This window comes from Primulina eburnea, chromosome 18 (genome assembly GCF_022965805.1).
Source record: "Primulina eburnea isolate SZY01 chromosome 18, ASM2296580v1, whole genome shotgun sequence".
In the NCBI taxonomy this organism is placed as follows: domain Eukaryota; kingdom Viridiplantae; phylum Streptophyta; class Magnoliopsida; order Lamiales; family Gesneriaceae; genus Primulina; species Primulina eburnea.
Genome location: NC_133118.1, coordinates 32,755,010 through 32,770,085, shown reverse-complemented (window position 1 = coordinate 32,770,085; position 15,076 = coordinate 32,755,010). Strand labels below are relative to the sequence as shown.

General features: G+C 39.9%; 1 protein-coding gene across 2 annotated transcripts; it reads right to left on the bottom strand.

The window, feature by feature from the left end:
- Positions 1-6,317: 6,317 nt before the first annotated feature.
- Positions 6,318-12,426, bottom strand: LOC140819759 (ABC transporter B family member 19-like). 2 transcript variants are annotated; one of them, XM_073179950.1, is made up of 9 exons: positions 10,826-12,426; positions 10,644-10,698; positions 10,369-10,544; positions 10,113-10,277; positions 9,731-10,026; positions 9,293-9,609; positions 8,994-9,217; positions 6,980-8,908; positions 6,318-6,823 (listed from the first exon to the last, which is right to left on the bottom strand). In XM_073179950.1, exons 1-9 carry the CDS (start codon positions 11,987-11,989, stop codon positions 6,476-6,478), a joined length of 4,674 nt encoding a protein of 1,557 aa, XP_073036051.1. In that variant the 5' UTR covers positions 11,990-12,426; the 3' UTR covers positions 6,318-6,475. The 2 variants fall into 2 exon arrangements, with proteins under 2 accessions (XP_073036051.1, XP_073036050.1); XM_073179949.1 differs by having other exon boundaries at positions 8,994-9,609.
- Positions 12,427-15,076: the final 2,650 nt, after the last annotated feature.

Here is a 15,076-nt window from a genome sequence, read left to right as displayed (position 1 = left end):
TGGATGGTACTTGATCTCGCAATCATAATCCTTCAGCAAATCCATCCAACAACGTTGCCTCATGTTCAACTCAGCCTGAGTGAACAGATATTTCAGACTCTTATGATCAGTAAAGATTTCAAACTGAACACCGTACAAATAATGACGCCAAATCTTCAGCGCAAACACAATAGCTGCCAATTCCAGATCATGAGTGGGATACTTCTCCTCGTGAGATTTCAGCTGTCTGGAAGCATAAGCAATCACATGACCGTTTTGCGTCAACACACACCCTAAGCCTTGAGTGGAGGCATCGGTGTAAACACTGAAACCATCAGATCCTGACGGTAACGCCAAAACAGGTGCGGAAGTCAGAAGTCGACGAAGCTCTCTGAAACTATCTTCGCACTCGGATGACCACTCAAATGGAACATCCCTCCGAGTAAGTTGCGTCAATGGTCTGGCTATCTGAGAGAAATTCACGATGAAGCGACGATAATACCCTGCCAGACCTAGAAAACTACGGATCTCAGCCACCGTCGTCGGACGTGACCAATTCAGCACTGCTTCAATCTTGCTGGGATCCACAGAAACTCCTTCCTTGGAAATCACATGACCAAGGAATACCACACGATCAATCCAGAACTCGCACTTACTCAGCTTAGCATACAATTGCTTCTCGCGAAGAATCTGCAACACAATCCTCAAGTGTTGGGCATGCTCTTCCACACTGTGGGAATAGATCAAGATATCGTCAATGAAAACCACCACAAACTGATCCAGAAAATCTCGGAAGACTCGGTTCATCAGATCCATGAACACCGCTGGCGCATTCGTCAATCCGAATGGCATAACTAGAAACTCGTAATGCCCATAACGAGTACAAAATGCAGTCTTGGAAATATCATCATCTCTGACTCTCATCTGATGATAACCCGATCGCAAGTCGATCTTGGAGTAAACAGAAGTACCCTGAAGCTGATCGAACAAGTCATCAATACGGGGTAAAGGGTACTTGTTTTTGATCGTCACCCGATTCAGCTGGCGATAATCAATGCACAACCGCATCGATCCATCCTTCTTCTTGACAAACAAGACTGGAGCTCCCCAAGGCGAAACACTCGGGCGAATATAACCCTTATCAAGAAGATCCTGCAATTGCTGCTTCAGCTCTCTCATCTCTGACGGAGCAAGACGATAGGGGGCACGAGAAATCGGTGCAGTCCCTGGCATTAAATCTATGCCAAATTCCACCTCTCTAACCGGAGGAAAACCAGGAATCTCATCTGCAGCCTGATCCTGGTTCAGCGCAAAAACCTGACCTTGGGCACGAGGTCGAAGATTCGAACTACCCACTGCCTGACCCTGCCTCCTCTGCTGAACAGTCGTCTGAGATCCAGAACCGGATCCTGCTCCACCTCGCAACTGAGGACAATTCTTCTTAATATGCCCCATCTCTCCGCACTGATAACAAGCTCCTGCGGCTACTCGACATTGCTCCGATGGATGGTTCTTCCCACAATGCGCACAAGACTCCTTCTTCTTACCAAAGCGGAAAACACCACTAGATCGAGATCCATATCCAGAAGAAGATGAACCAGATTTCTTGAATGACTGAGATCGAGGCCTCAAAGTACTCGGAGGTCTAGAAGAAGAAAGAATAGCCCTACCACGCTGGAGACTGATCTCTGCCTGGCGACACCGGTTCACTAACCCATCATAAGAAGTAGGATTATCACAGACAGTGACTCGATCAAAGATCTCCTGATTAAGGCCCTGGAGGAAATGATCATACTTGGCCTCAGAACTGCCACTGATATGAGGAGCGAAGGGTAACAACTCAAAGAATTTCTGCTGATACTCATCAACAGACATACTCCCCTGCTTAAAGTTCAGGAGCTCAATCGTCTTGGCCTGGCGAAGGGCTGGAGGAAAGTACAGCTGCATGAACGCTGCACGGAAATCGACCCAAGTCGCTCTACCCTGCGACTGAACTATCGGCGCAGAAGTTGATCGCCACCACCTGCGAGCACGGCCCTCGAGAAGAAAACTAAGGGTCTCCATCTTCTGCTCATCGGTGCACTGGAATGCGCGGAAACAACTCTCCATGCGCTCTAACCAATCCTCCGCATCATCGGGAGTCTCACCGCCAACTAAAGGCTTAGGCCCCATCTGCATGAAACGATGCATATCGAAAAGCCTAGGACCATCCCGACGATGACGATGCTCACGATGACGTCTATGATCGTCCTGGTCACCCCATCGACCTACACTCCCCTGACTACTCCCGTCATCAAAATGGTCAGCCATCGCTACAAGATAGAATAGGGAAAATGGTAAAATGGTCAACGGAAATCCCAAAACAGAATCTATATCCCAAAATCATACGCATGCTCTGATACCATAAATGTAGTGACCCGTTCCAGAATCACCTACTAATCAAAAACTAAGCATGCAATTAACCTAATTAATTATAATCAGAGATAACAGCGGAAATATGGCCAACAACAATAGTTATACAACCCAATCGAAATCGAAGTCTAGACTAACTCAAAATGAAATATCCAGTACAACCATATCGAATCAAATGGAAAACACTGAAAACTAAACCAACCAGCTACTCAACGTCCTCCTCCTGCTCCTCCTGAGCCATCCAACCTGAGGCCTGCCCCGTGGGAATGGGGTGTCCAAGAATAAACAAAACCGAGGACGTGAGCGATAAGAACGCCCAGTACAAAAGTATGAGTATACAAACCTATATGAAATGCACATGCTATGATATGATACCAGGGTAGTCAAGAAACAGGAATCACAAAGGATCTCAAAATGCTCAGTCTAGAGGCGCCAAGTGGATAGTGCCGCGCGGTCCAACCTCTGGGTCACTGCATCCACTACAAGACAGACGTGGACCTAAAATGTCCCGGACCACCGAAGCCCTCCCGACCCGTCGGCCACTGTGTACTCTCGGTGTCCATGCGTCCACAAGACAGGGCTGAGCGGCCCCAAGATATAGCTTATCTCGAAAGAGATACAGCTCAACAGTAAAGGCTATCTCGAAGGAGATACGGCTCAACATGATATGCAATATGCATCATAACTCGTGACATAATAGCATGCATCATATGACATATAACAATGCAGCAAATACTCATGCAACACATATATGAATGTATACTCAACCAGGATATCTCGGATAGTACTTTCGTACCTCTATCACAGCAAGCCTAGCCTTACGCAACACCGCTAATCAGGTCTAGCACAAGTCTACGCATCAAAAGCACCCAATGAACAATACTACCATGCTCGACTAGCAAAACCAGTACTCCCTAGTACTACCAAAGGTTTAGGGTTTACCTTCGTCCGTCGACAGCCCTTTGATGTCGATTGCCTTGAAACTCAGGCGCCGCTACGCTACTACTCCTGGCAGCTCTTGGCTATCGCTCGACCAACAACTAACCCTAGAATCCTTCCAAACTCTCCAAAATGAGAGAAAACTCAAGAAATTGGCAAGTCAAAATGAGGAAATCCGAGCACTATTTATAGGCCATGTTCGGATCCTCCGAACAACACTTCGGAACGTCCGAACGCTACGTGTCCATTGGCTCTTGACAGCTCATGATCGGATCCTCCGATCATACACTTCGGACCGTCCGAACATGCATGGAAAATGACGTGTCGATCAACACTTGACACCTATGATCGGATTCACCGAACTACACTTCGGATCGTCCGAACTCTTCGGTGCTTCCGAACCCTCTTCGGTCCGTCCGATCATGACCATAGCCAAAATTACACCTTAAACCTTCTTAATCACCATTACTCCGTTAATTACCCAATTTGGAATTCGGGCTACTACAGTTCTTCTTAGAACAACCCGCTCTGATACCAATTGAAGGATCAAGTGTGCTAGTGCCTTCGAAGGCATTTCAAACATTATATTCTCCAATGAACTGCAATAGCTCGTGTTCTAAGAATATTAACACCGATGAATTAAATCGAGTTTGGTTTAAAACCAAGTAGAAGAAACTCGAAGTAATTTTTCGTGAAGAAGACTGTTATATTAGAAAACATTTTAACTTATGTAAACTGAATAACCGAAAAAGGGTAGATTAGTTTTTGTATTCATCAGTTCAGTTATGGTGACAACTGAACTGATGGATACTCCAACTGATCCAAACAGTTTAAAACATCAGTTAATCAGTTAAATACACAAGATATGTTTATGGATGTTTGGAGATTTCAGCTGCTCCTACGTCACCCCTTCAACCTCCTCGGGTAGGATCCACTAGAAGACTTTGATTTATATAACACTTTGTACAAACTCACTCAGCTAGCACTTACACTACTGCCTAAACTGAACTCCTAGCTACGACTGAAGGCAGCACTTTCCAGCCAACACTTATTTAACGTCTATATGTCAAAAACTATATACACAAGTTTGTCTTTGTGCAAGACTATATTTGAGAGGTTGAGAGAATTTGTGTGTGAGAACTGAACAAGGATGTTCTCACACACTGAAGGAAAATGACTTGTAGTACTGAGACAAGGATTTTAGCTTAATAGGGTTGGTGAACCAAGCTAAAGTGGATTTGTACAAGATCTGTACCGATCAAATTTTATAGTTGAGTCCTTATGGAAACAGAAAAAACAGAGACGTAGAAGTTTAGTCTTTGATCTTCCATAAACAATTTCTCGATCTTTTTACTTTCTGTCATTTATCTGTTTATCTTTTAGTTTGTGTATATTCAGTTCACTTTATGTATCAAACCGTTTTCACACTTTAAAAATATTTTTTATTATTTGGACTCACCCAGTCTGACCGGAATCTCATCTAGAGCTTAACATTGTTTGATTTGCAAAATATTGTTGAAACTGTAGAAAAGCTTATTTACTCCCTTTAATGTTTTTTTATCTTAACATTTTATGTAAGTGAGCTTATTTTTTAAAAGAATAGCTATGTTTTAAATCGATTCAGCATGATAAGATTTGATATTCTATATCTATAAACTAAATCTGAACTTTAAGAACTGTTATGAACTCAAAATCTAAGTAGAAACGAATTCTGATTTATATTATAACCCTGATACGGTGGATTATAACTGATAGTATGATATCATTTCTTAGAGAAGTAACATATAGATGAGTGATATAAGTATTCTATGGAGAAATTTTTGTGTTATATGAATTATGTTTTGTTTATGAAATTTTATACGAGTTCTTTCTTGTTTATGAAAATATGCTATGCATGAAAAATATATTTTGTTATGACCATTCTCATGATTTGATTTTGAAAATTTCAGGCATGTCCATCTTATAAATCATGTTATATGTCATGTTCAAACGACCTCTATTTGTTGAATGTTTCCCTTACATTCTCTCAAATATGAGTACAAAGATGAACTTCAAGAACATGAGCATAATCAATTTTGGGATGATAAAAAAACTATGTTTTATCTATTGCTACATTTTTGAATTCTACTAGAATTATGTGATTTGAATTTGTACGCTTCCACATTCGTATGTTGTCAATGTAAAAACAACATTATATTATGAGACAAATCAATTTGGATTAATTTTATGCAATGAGGCTTTTTGTTTTTCAACGTTTAATTGTTAAACAACTCTGATAATCGGCTTCGGGCACGTGACGTGATATTTAAGTGGTATCAAAGACGGTAACTAACAAGAATAATAGGAAATAAGTGCTACATAGGTCAGAGCCACATCTTGAACTCAAAGTGTTACATTAGAGAGCCACATCTTGAACATATAGAAGTCATCTCTATATTGTCAGTAGTGGTGGATTGAGCGTCAGGATGCAACGAGGATGTCACATTCTGAAAAAAAGATGATTGTAATACCCTTGTCTTTTATGAGTTCAAAATTTAATTTTAAAATGACTTATAATGGCTAATAATGAACTCTTATAGCAATTTGAGTTAACCATTTTCATAAAGCGATGACGAAAACTAAGTGATTAGTGTTTGAAAACAAAAGTAGAAAATTGATATTAAGAAAAATCAGAAGTGAATCGCGCTTTTATGGGCCCGGGCTCGGGGCTTGATATTAAGAAAAATCATGAGTGAATATTGTTTGAAAACAAAACTGGAAACTGAAAATCAAAAGTGGACCTCGTATAATAAATAAGTGATCTTTCTACTAACTTTTTAGCAGAATCATTTTTAGAAACAAAACCAACTTCTCACTAATGATATTGGATTATAATTAAATTAAGCAAAAACAAACTTAGAATTTGAGTTTAAGAAAAAAAACAAATTTAACCCAAAAACCAAGAATCAATTTTTTAGTGATGACAAACATTATGTTTTGTCATCGACTTATTTTTCTATTTATGACCAAAAGCTAGAGTTCAGTTTTAATGGACCAAGCTACATGTTCAGAGAAAATATATCAATCTGCTAAATAGTTAGAAATGGTGACCCGCACAGTCTTTTAGGCCAAATGGAATGGGGGATTTTAAATGACATACTAGAGCTCAAGCAAAGGCCATTGCTTCTGTCTCTGCTCTAACTAAACTAGCATAGATCCCATGAAGATGTGAAGACATAAGAGTGTCATGGCTTCCATATTCTGCCACCACACCTTCCCTCAGAACGGCAATGAAATCAGCTTGTCTTATAGTCGACAAACGGTGAGCCACCACGATTGTGGTGGCTCTTTTGGATGCCTTCTTAAGTGCATTTTGAACGTGTTTTTCAGATTCCAAGTCCAGTGCACTGCTTGCTTCATCTAGTAGTAGAATCTTGGATTTCTTAAGTATAGCTCTTGCTATAGCTATCCTTTGTTTTTGCCCACCTGATAATTGTACGCCACTCTGACCAACCTATTTTAAAAATGAAGAAAGCTGATGAGTAACAACGAAAGATAGTTACAAAATAAGACTACACGCATAACACATAAGAATACTGAGGTGTGAGCTTGTGGGTGGTTAAACTTGTCTTTTTCAAAGCATTCATGAAAGAAATTTGAGCTATGTTACCTCCGTTTCATAGCCTTGAGGGAGGCTACAAATGAACTTGTGAATATAGGCTTCTCTCGCAGCAGTTTCAATTTCAGTCCATGTAGCATTTTGATTGCCAAATGCAATGTTCTCTCTAATGCTACCTGAAAAGAGTGATGGTTCTTGACCCACTAATGCTATCTGGCTTCTCAACCACTTCAAGTCAAGCTCCCTCAAATCAACTTCCCCCATCACTACTTTTCCCCTTACTGGATCATAAAACCGTTGTATCATCCATACAACTGTTGACTTTCCTGATCCACTTCCTCCCACCAATGCCACCATTGTGCCACCTCTTATCTTAAGGCTGAAATGATTTAAAATGATCACACCTGGCCTAGACGGATAGGCAAATGTCACTTTCTTGAACTCAATATCAAATGGTTTTGACATTTCGATCTTCTTACCTCTCTTCTTATCATTGACTATTTCAGGGTTTCGGTTAAGAATTTCAAACACGGCAGGTATTGCAGTTACCGCAGCTGAAGTATCTGGGGCCAGGCCAGCCAGTTGTCCAACAGAAAATGAACTTAGAACAAGTATCAAGAAAATCTTGTATACCACCCCAAAGTTTGTAATATCTTGCTTTACAAGATAAGCGCCATAATACAGAGTTAGGGTGTAAGCTCCATACATGGCACCTTGAGTAAGGCCAAGAACCAAACCTAGCATTTGTGACTTTTCAACCGACATCTTCTTAGGCTTGGATAAAGCTTCATCAAAGGATTGAACTATTTGTTCCTGTGTTCCAAAAGTGGCCACTGTTCTTATATTTGACACTGCTCCTGATGCAATAGTGCTGGCCCTGGCATAAGAACTGTTGTCCAAGTTTGGCCCAATATTGATGATTAAGGTCAAATAGCTAGCCCCGAGAGTTAATGGTGTGAGAGCAGCGGCCAATAGAGTTAACCTCCATTGAAGATAAAATGATATGCCTAGTCCAACACCTGCTGCACTCAGTCCCATTAGCAGGACAGATATGCGATCACCAAGAACAGCTCGAAAACTAATACAGTCAATGGAAAGTCTTGACACGAGAATCCCAGTTGAATTTTCACTGAAATCAAACCAGCCAGGCTCTTGTCTTAGTATAGCCTTGAATAGCGAATTTCTGACTCTTTTTGTGAGCTTTGTTCCAGCCCAACCACAAAAGCCTTGTTGGCCTGTCATGGTTAGTACACATCCTAATCCGAGCCCAAGTAACACCAAGCAAAGGTATCCAACTTCTTTTTTCAATTCATGAATATTTTTCAGAAAGTAAACTTTTAGAGCTTGCCCAAGAACAAGCGGAAAGATGGAGAGAATTGCCCCAGCGTGCATACCTAAAAGAAGACCCAGAATCAGCAGAACACCCTCCGGCTTCTGCAAATTACAGACATCCAAAAGTCGGTAATTTCTCAACTTGTGTTGGTCTTTTCCTTTCTCATCTGCTTGTTTATCCTCTTGCATAGATGCCATGTACTTGGATTTTGAAATTTCATTCACTTTCTCGATTCTGGACGCATCAACCTCGGATTTCTCGGGCATAGAGAAATCTGAATTATTCTGCTGGTAATTTTGATTCACAGCCGGATGTGAGATTCCTTGTGAAGCCAGATTTACAAGATCACAATAGGCACCAGATTTTTCCATGAGCTGATTATGATTACCAATCTCAATCACGTAACCATGGTCTAGTACAACTATAGTGTGAGCATTTTTTACCGTAGCCAGCCGATGAGCAATGATAACTGTGGTTCTGCCCATGGATATCTTATCTATGGCCTTTTGAACCACAACTTCAGACTCGGGATCTAGGGCACTTGTAGCCTCATCAAGAAGAAGAATTTTAGGATCTTTGATCATAGCTCGAGCAAGGGCTACACGCTGTTTCTGACCCCCTGAAAGTTGCGTTCCTCTATCCCCAACCTGCCAACATAAGTTCTAATTAATTTTCAAGCACATATGTCAACTACAATGAGAATAAGAACGTATTTATTTAGACTTTGTTAACCTCGGTGTCATATCCTTGGGGAAGACCACTTATGAAATTGTGGGCGTTGGCTGCCATACAGGCTGCAATAACCTCTTTCTTGGTGGCATTCTCCTTCCCCATCATCACATTTTCAAATATGGTGGCTGCAAACAGAACGGGCTCTTGGCCAACCATACCTATCTGATTTCTTAGCCATTTCACTTGCAATGTCCTTAAATCATACCCGTCCACGGTGATGAAGCCTGACGAGTTGATACAATATATTAAGATCTGTATGGGTATTGCACATAGAAGAAGAAGAAGATATATGATTTTACCTTGGTTTGGATCGTAGAACCTTTCAATAAGAGCAAAAACTGTAGATTTTCCACCTCCACTGGCACCAACCAATGCTAGAGTCTTTGCAGATGGAATCACCAAGTTAAGAGACTGAAGAATTGGGAGAGTTGGACGTGAAGGGTAAGCAAAAGAAACGTCTCTAAATTCGATTTTCCCACGCATATTTGTTGGTTTCCGCCCTTCAGGACTATAAGCATCAATTGCTGGAATATTGTCAATCAATTGAAACAACCTGCCAGCTGCTACGGTTCCTTGCGAGAATTGTGCAAAATATGACAATGCTAGGGCAAAACCCCTATACAAGAAACACAAAATTTAAGCTCAGTTTGCTTGTAAATGATTCAAGAAAATGTCTTTTCATTGATTTTTTTTTTCAATTTTAAGAAATGTAAAAACCAAAAGGTGAAAAGTTTTACCTGCCACCAACATTGACACCAAAGAAACATGCAATGGCAGCACCACCAGAGAGCTGGGCTTTGGAAACTAAAATTGATCCATACCAGAATGCCAATGCCCACGTTCCATAAGTAACCAAGTATATAACACCCACTCCTACACCTTTGGCAAAACCAAGCTTTACCCCTAATGGCATTGACCTCTGAAGAAAATTAGCATATTTTTCGGTTAAAGTGTCCTCTGCTACAAAAGAAATCACAGTTCTGATAGAACTTATAGCTTGTTCAGCAATGCTACCAGCTCTTCTATAGGAGGCCTTCAAAAATAGAAAGCAACGAGTTCAGTAGTAGAATGGAAGAAATTAGCTATAAATTAAGTGGTGATTACTGTAGTTCTTTTTACCTGTTCTTTAATTGTTAGACCACCGTATATAGCCTTGTATGCGATGCCACAAAACATCATTAATGGTGTTACAGCCAAAACAACCAGGGAAACCTTCCATGATTTCAAGAAACCGACTATGTAACCACAGATGAAGGTAAATATGTGGTGAACAAAATGTGCCATCTGCATTACAAAAATGGGATTTTCAAAGAATTATATTAATATAAATTATAAATTCATAATACTGTAAACTTGAAAAAAAATAATTCCCAACCTTCTCCGCCATCACTTCTTGGATTTGTGCAACATCGCTTGAGATTCCATGCATGATATCACTAGTACTGATCTCCGTGTCAAAATATCCTATGTCCTGTCGTAAGACTGCTCTTAAATACTCTGTCCTAATCTTATGAGCTGATCTTTCCCCCACCACTCTCCAGCAAGTGATCTCTGCATTAAAATAATGAGTTAAGTTTCGCCATTAAAGTTTATGGAATAAAGTACATTGGGGGCAAGCAAAAATAGATAAGAAAATGATGCATCTTGTACCTAAATAAGCTCCCACCATAACTATTGCTGCCAATCCAGTCATGAACAGACATACCTGAAAGTGATTAAAATATTAAAGTACATCATCAATATTTGTAATCTAAGAGACTGAGTTCGAGTAATACTCGTTAAATGTTGTTCGGAAAGTATGCTTTCTCTTCTATGAACAACACGAGCTTTACCTTGTCCACTTCTTTCATCATCTGATGTTTGGAAATACTGTCTTGTCCGGTGGCAAGATTGTTGACAAAACGACCAAAAAGAAAAGAATACCAAGGAAGAGACCCTCCATTGATAAAAGCTCCCAAACATCCGAAGAATATGAGAACTAAATCGAACTTGGTTGAATACCTGAACAAGCTAAACAGCCCAACAGATTTTGGTGTCACAGCTTCTTCTTCCTCATCATCCTCTTCTTCAAATGCTGCATTAAGGTCACTATATTCATAATCAACCCTGCAATCATGATTCTCTGGTGATTGCCTCAGAGAACAAGCATAGTGGCAATTATCGTAAGTACTATCAGCAATTTTCAAATTTTTGTCAGCAGTATAGCCAACGTGGTGATGTAACGGCAACATCCCATGATCATGATCATTCTTGGCATTTTCATCTATATAAACATGTGATACAGAAAACAATCGTGGATCCTGGTTTTGCTTGAGGCCACGATAAGCTTCTATCATTCGAACTTGATGGTCCATGTCTTGTAAGATGCCATACTCGGTGGTGCTCAGGTTATCTTCATCAGCCAATGGACCACGGTTTCCAGGATTCCCTTCTTTGATAGTTGACAAGATTGATCTTTTACCATGCCGGGTATGTTCGCCAGAAGTATGACTCTGTTCGAAGATTGAACTTTCATTATTTTCCCTAGCAGCATAACTCTGGAGCTCAAGCCTCCCTGATGTCAATGGATCATATGCTGAATACAAATTCTCATGATATTTATTTGTGAAGTTTGGGAGACCACCGTAAGTATGCGACAAGTAATAATCATTGGCTGATCTCATAAAAAAATTGCTATGGCCACTGGATGGAGCAGTGGCTGCACTGGCACTCCACGGACTCAACACCGCCCCAAGATTGCTATTTTCCAGCCAACCAGTTGGTTCAAATTGCCACGAAAGCTCGCTCTGCCATGACCTGTCATCATCTGTGGCAAAAGGGGTGGTGCGAGTTTGGTTCCTTCTCCTACGTGTGGTGCGATATTGAGAGAAAAGATTGGAGCTGGAGTTTGAAAATGAGATAGACAGATGCTGAGAAGTCTCTGGAGTAGTGTGTTGTCTCCTACCACGAAAATTTGTTACTGAAGAATTTTCGAACTCAAAAGAATGATCAGCCATGAATTCGACAGTGTGTTGTTCTATGTTCTCTATGCATGTGGAAGAAAGAGGGGACCAACTATGGAATTAGGTGCTCAGACTCCAATGAAGGTACTTGGAGCAATCGCCCACTTACGAGAAAACAGCAACAGTGCTCAAGATTTGCCATTAGCTGTACAAATCTGGCGCCTCATACATAATCTACAAAGTTGAAGTTTGAACATTTTATTGATGGATGAAATAGCTGATGCCTAAAGATACGGGAATTTCTTGTGTTTGTATGATAAGAAGACTTTTAAGTTGTTGATGTGTACTTAAATGTAGCATTAAAATGAAAAAAACAATGAAAGAAACAACTGGACATTGTCTCAGGTTTTGGTTGGCCGGCTTTGAGTAAGGACAGGTAAGTTGTCGGGGATTAACGCCGGCACATTGGGAAGGTCAAGGCCGTGTTTTATGTTAAAACACGACTTTATATTCGTTGTAGGGTTGAAAAGTTGGTAGGAAAATTCAATAAACTTATGGTGAATGTTGTGCCTAATCACTAATTTTTTTTAAAATAATCTTTCCAGTACGAATGATTTGTATGGAAAATATTTTTGAGTTGCATGTAATTTAACAAAAATAATGCATAATATATGTTCCAAAAATGTTTATAATTATTGATTAACAATATATTTTTATATATTTTGTTGCTTAATGGTAGACTTTATACATTTAACATTTTCACTTATAATTTGGAAATATTATATAAATAAATAAGGTAGATACGCTGAAAATTAAATAGGCACGAGGTTGCTTCTGGATGTCGAAGATTTCAATACTCCTATTGACCTCGTGTTTTTTCGGAAGGATTGCACTAAAAGACTTTAATAATTATAAATATTTGAAATTACTCACTTCAACAGGACCTAACAATGTATAACTGAAACTCTTAGTTTACTCCAATCTAAACAATTTGAATAGTAAAACTTCCTCATCTCAGCTACACAGATTTCACAAAAGAATTATAAGCACAAATTTGATCTTCAATATGATCAATGACTTATCAGCTTGTGCTGACTATTTCATTTTGGCTTGCAAAAAGTTTCTTTAGAAAAGATCAGTTAATTCAAAAGGTTTAGAGATAAAGTGAACTATCTAATCTTCAAAACTTGTTCAACTGATCTATTTTTAGTTTTATCTCCAACGGTAATATTTTCAAAATAATATATATGTTTCAAAATATAGATGTAATTATTGCCATGTCATCGTCCATTCTGATATATCCTGGAAGTGCACATGAACCTGACACACTATTAAAATTCAGTGACTGTTAGTACAGACTAATTTTGATGAAACTGTCAGCAGGATAATAATAAAACTCAGTGCACTTGAAAAAGTGTACAGTAAACTAGAAGTAATTCTCAAAGTAATGAGAGGACTGCCAAAAGAATGAGATACCGAGATTGTAGCTATGCGTTAATCAAAAGATATGAACAAGATAGAGCTACAAGTCCTATTTGCAAATGTAATAGCCTATGAATTTGAACTGCAAATACGGGAAGATGATCAGTATACCTCTCAGCTGACGAAACCCTAGCTGCCATGAAACTTGAACCATCGGTTAAAAAAAAATCGACTGAACATTCGGTTTCAAAAACCCCTCGCGGCTGAAGCACCTCATCAACAGGAAGCCGCTTTTGCCAGAATCTCCAAAGGAATGACATAGTGGGCCTCAGCCAGCTACCCAAGAGAGGGTATGAATATCAAGGGTGGGATCTCTTGCACGGACTAACTCCCAAGCAAACCTAAAGGAGAACACACCATCAGGGCCAAGAGTACATCGAGCAACATCGGGCTAACCATGAACAATAGGGATTAGGGTGATATCCTCAGCAAGATCTGGGCCAATGGCAGAGGAGAGCCTATCAAAGTTTCACCCCTTATTCAAAAAGAAGCAGTAGATGCGAATGTCACGGTCACCACAGACCTAACGCTGAGTGGAAAAGGATGAGTCACGAACCTGGGAGACAGGGTGCGGGGACCCCAAACTTCTAATTTCTTCCTGAGAACTTTAAGAATGAGCTCAAAAATAGAACACTTGCGATTCCCTAAAAAAAAGGGATTCCATGGTATTTTGTGGGAAGACGCCCCTCATAAAGCCAGTCAGACGAAGGAGTCAAAGCCTAGAATGCGCAGGGCAGCTAAGAGGAAGGAAGATGGCGCTTTTGGATGGATTAATCATATGGCCGAGCAATTCACATAACGCAAAATAAAATCAATTATGTGTTTGATGCCACAGGTCCTACCATTAGCAAAAATAATGATATAATCAGCATTGGATAAATGGAGACCAAAGTTTCGCACATCGACCTAAAGAAAATATCTGAGTACCACAGATAGAGGCAGTTTAGCCCCCGCAAGAGATATTTCGCCCTCAGGATGAAGAGGAGGGGGAAATGGGCTCCTTGACGGAGACACCTAGATGAGCTGAAGAAGTCGGCGGGACCCTATCATAGGCCTTAGTTATATCCAATTTCATGATGACATTGCCCCCACGAGAAGGAAGTTAGAGACAATGGGTGAGTTCTTGGGAAAAAAATGATGTTATCAGAGATAAGCCGACAAGGAATGAATCTGTTTTGATTTGGCGGGATGAATTTCTTGACAACTTTGCTCATCCAAGAGCAAAGAAACTTTGATATTATCTTGTTTGTGACATTACAACGACCGTTGGGAAAAAAATTGGTCTATTATTGAGGTTCATCAACTCTCGGAATCAGAGTGATGGTGGTGGCATGAAGCCATAGGTCATCAGGGATAGGGCTGTCAATCGGGTGGGTTGGGTCGGGTTTCGGGTCAACCCGCGAAATTTTTTATTTTTTTATTCAACCCAAACCCAACCCTCAACCTTCAACCCGAACACGAACCCGTATAACCCAACTCAACCCGTCTAACCCGAATTTTATTAATTTTTTTAAATTTTTTCTAAAAAATTAATGAAAAAAAATCAAAAAAATTAAAAATAATAATATTTTAATTTAAACATATAATAACAAATTTTCGATTTAAATTTGAAAGTCTAATCGTAGAAAAGTAAAAGTATATTTACTAAATCAAATAAAA

Coding starts and splice junctions, on each gene's coding strand:
- LOC140819759 (XM_073179949.1), bottom strand. CDS start 11,989: ATGGCTGATCATTCTTTTGAGTTCGAAAATTCTTCAGTAACAAATTTT. Junction 10,699..10,825: donor TGATGAAAGAAGTGGACAAG/GTAAAGCTCGTG, acceptor AATCACTTTCAG/GTATGTCTGTTCATGACTGG. Junction 9,610..9,730: donor GGTGTCAATGTTGGTGGCAG/GTAAAACTTTTC, acceptor TTTCTTGTATAG/GGGTTTTGCCCTAGCATTGT.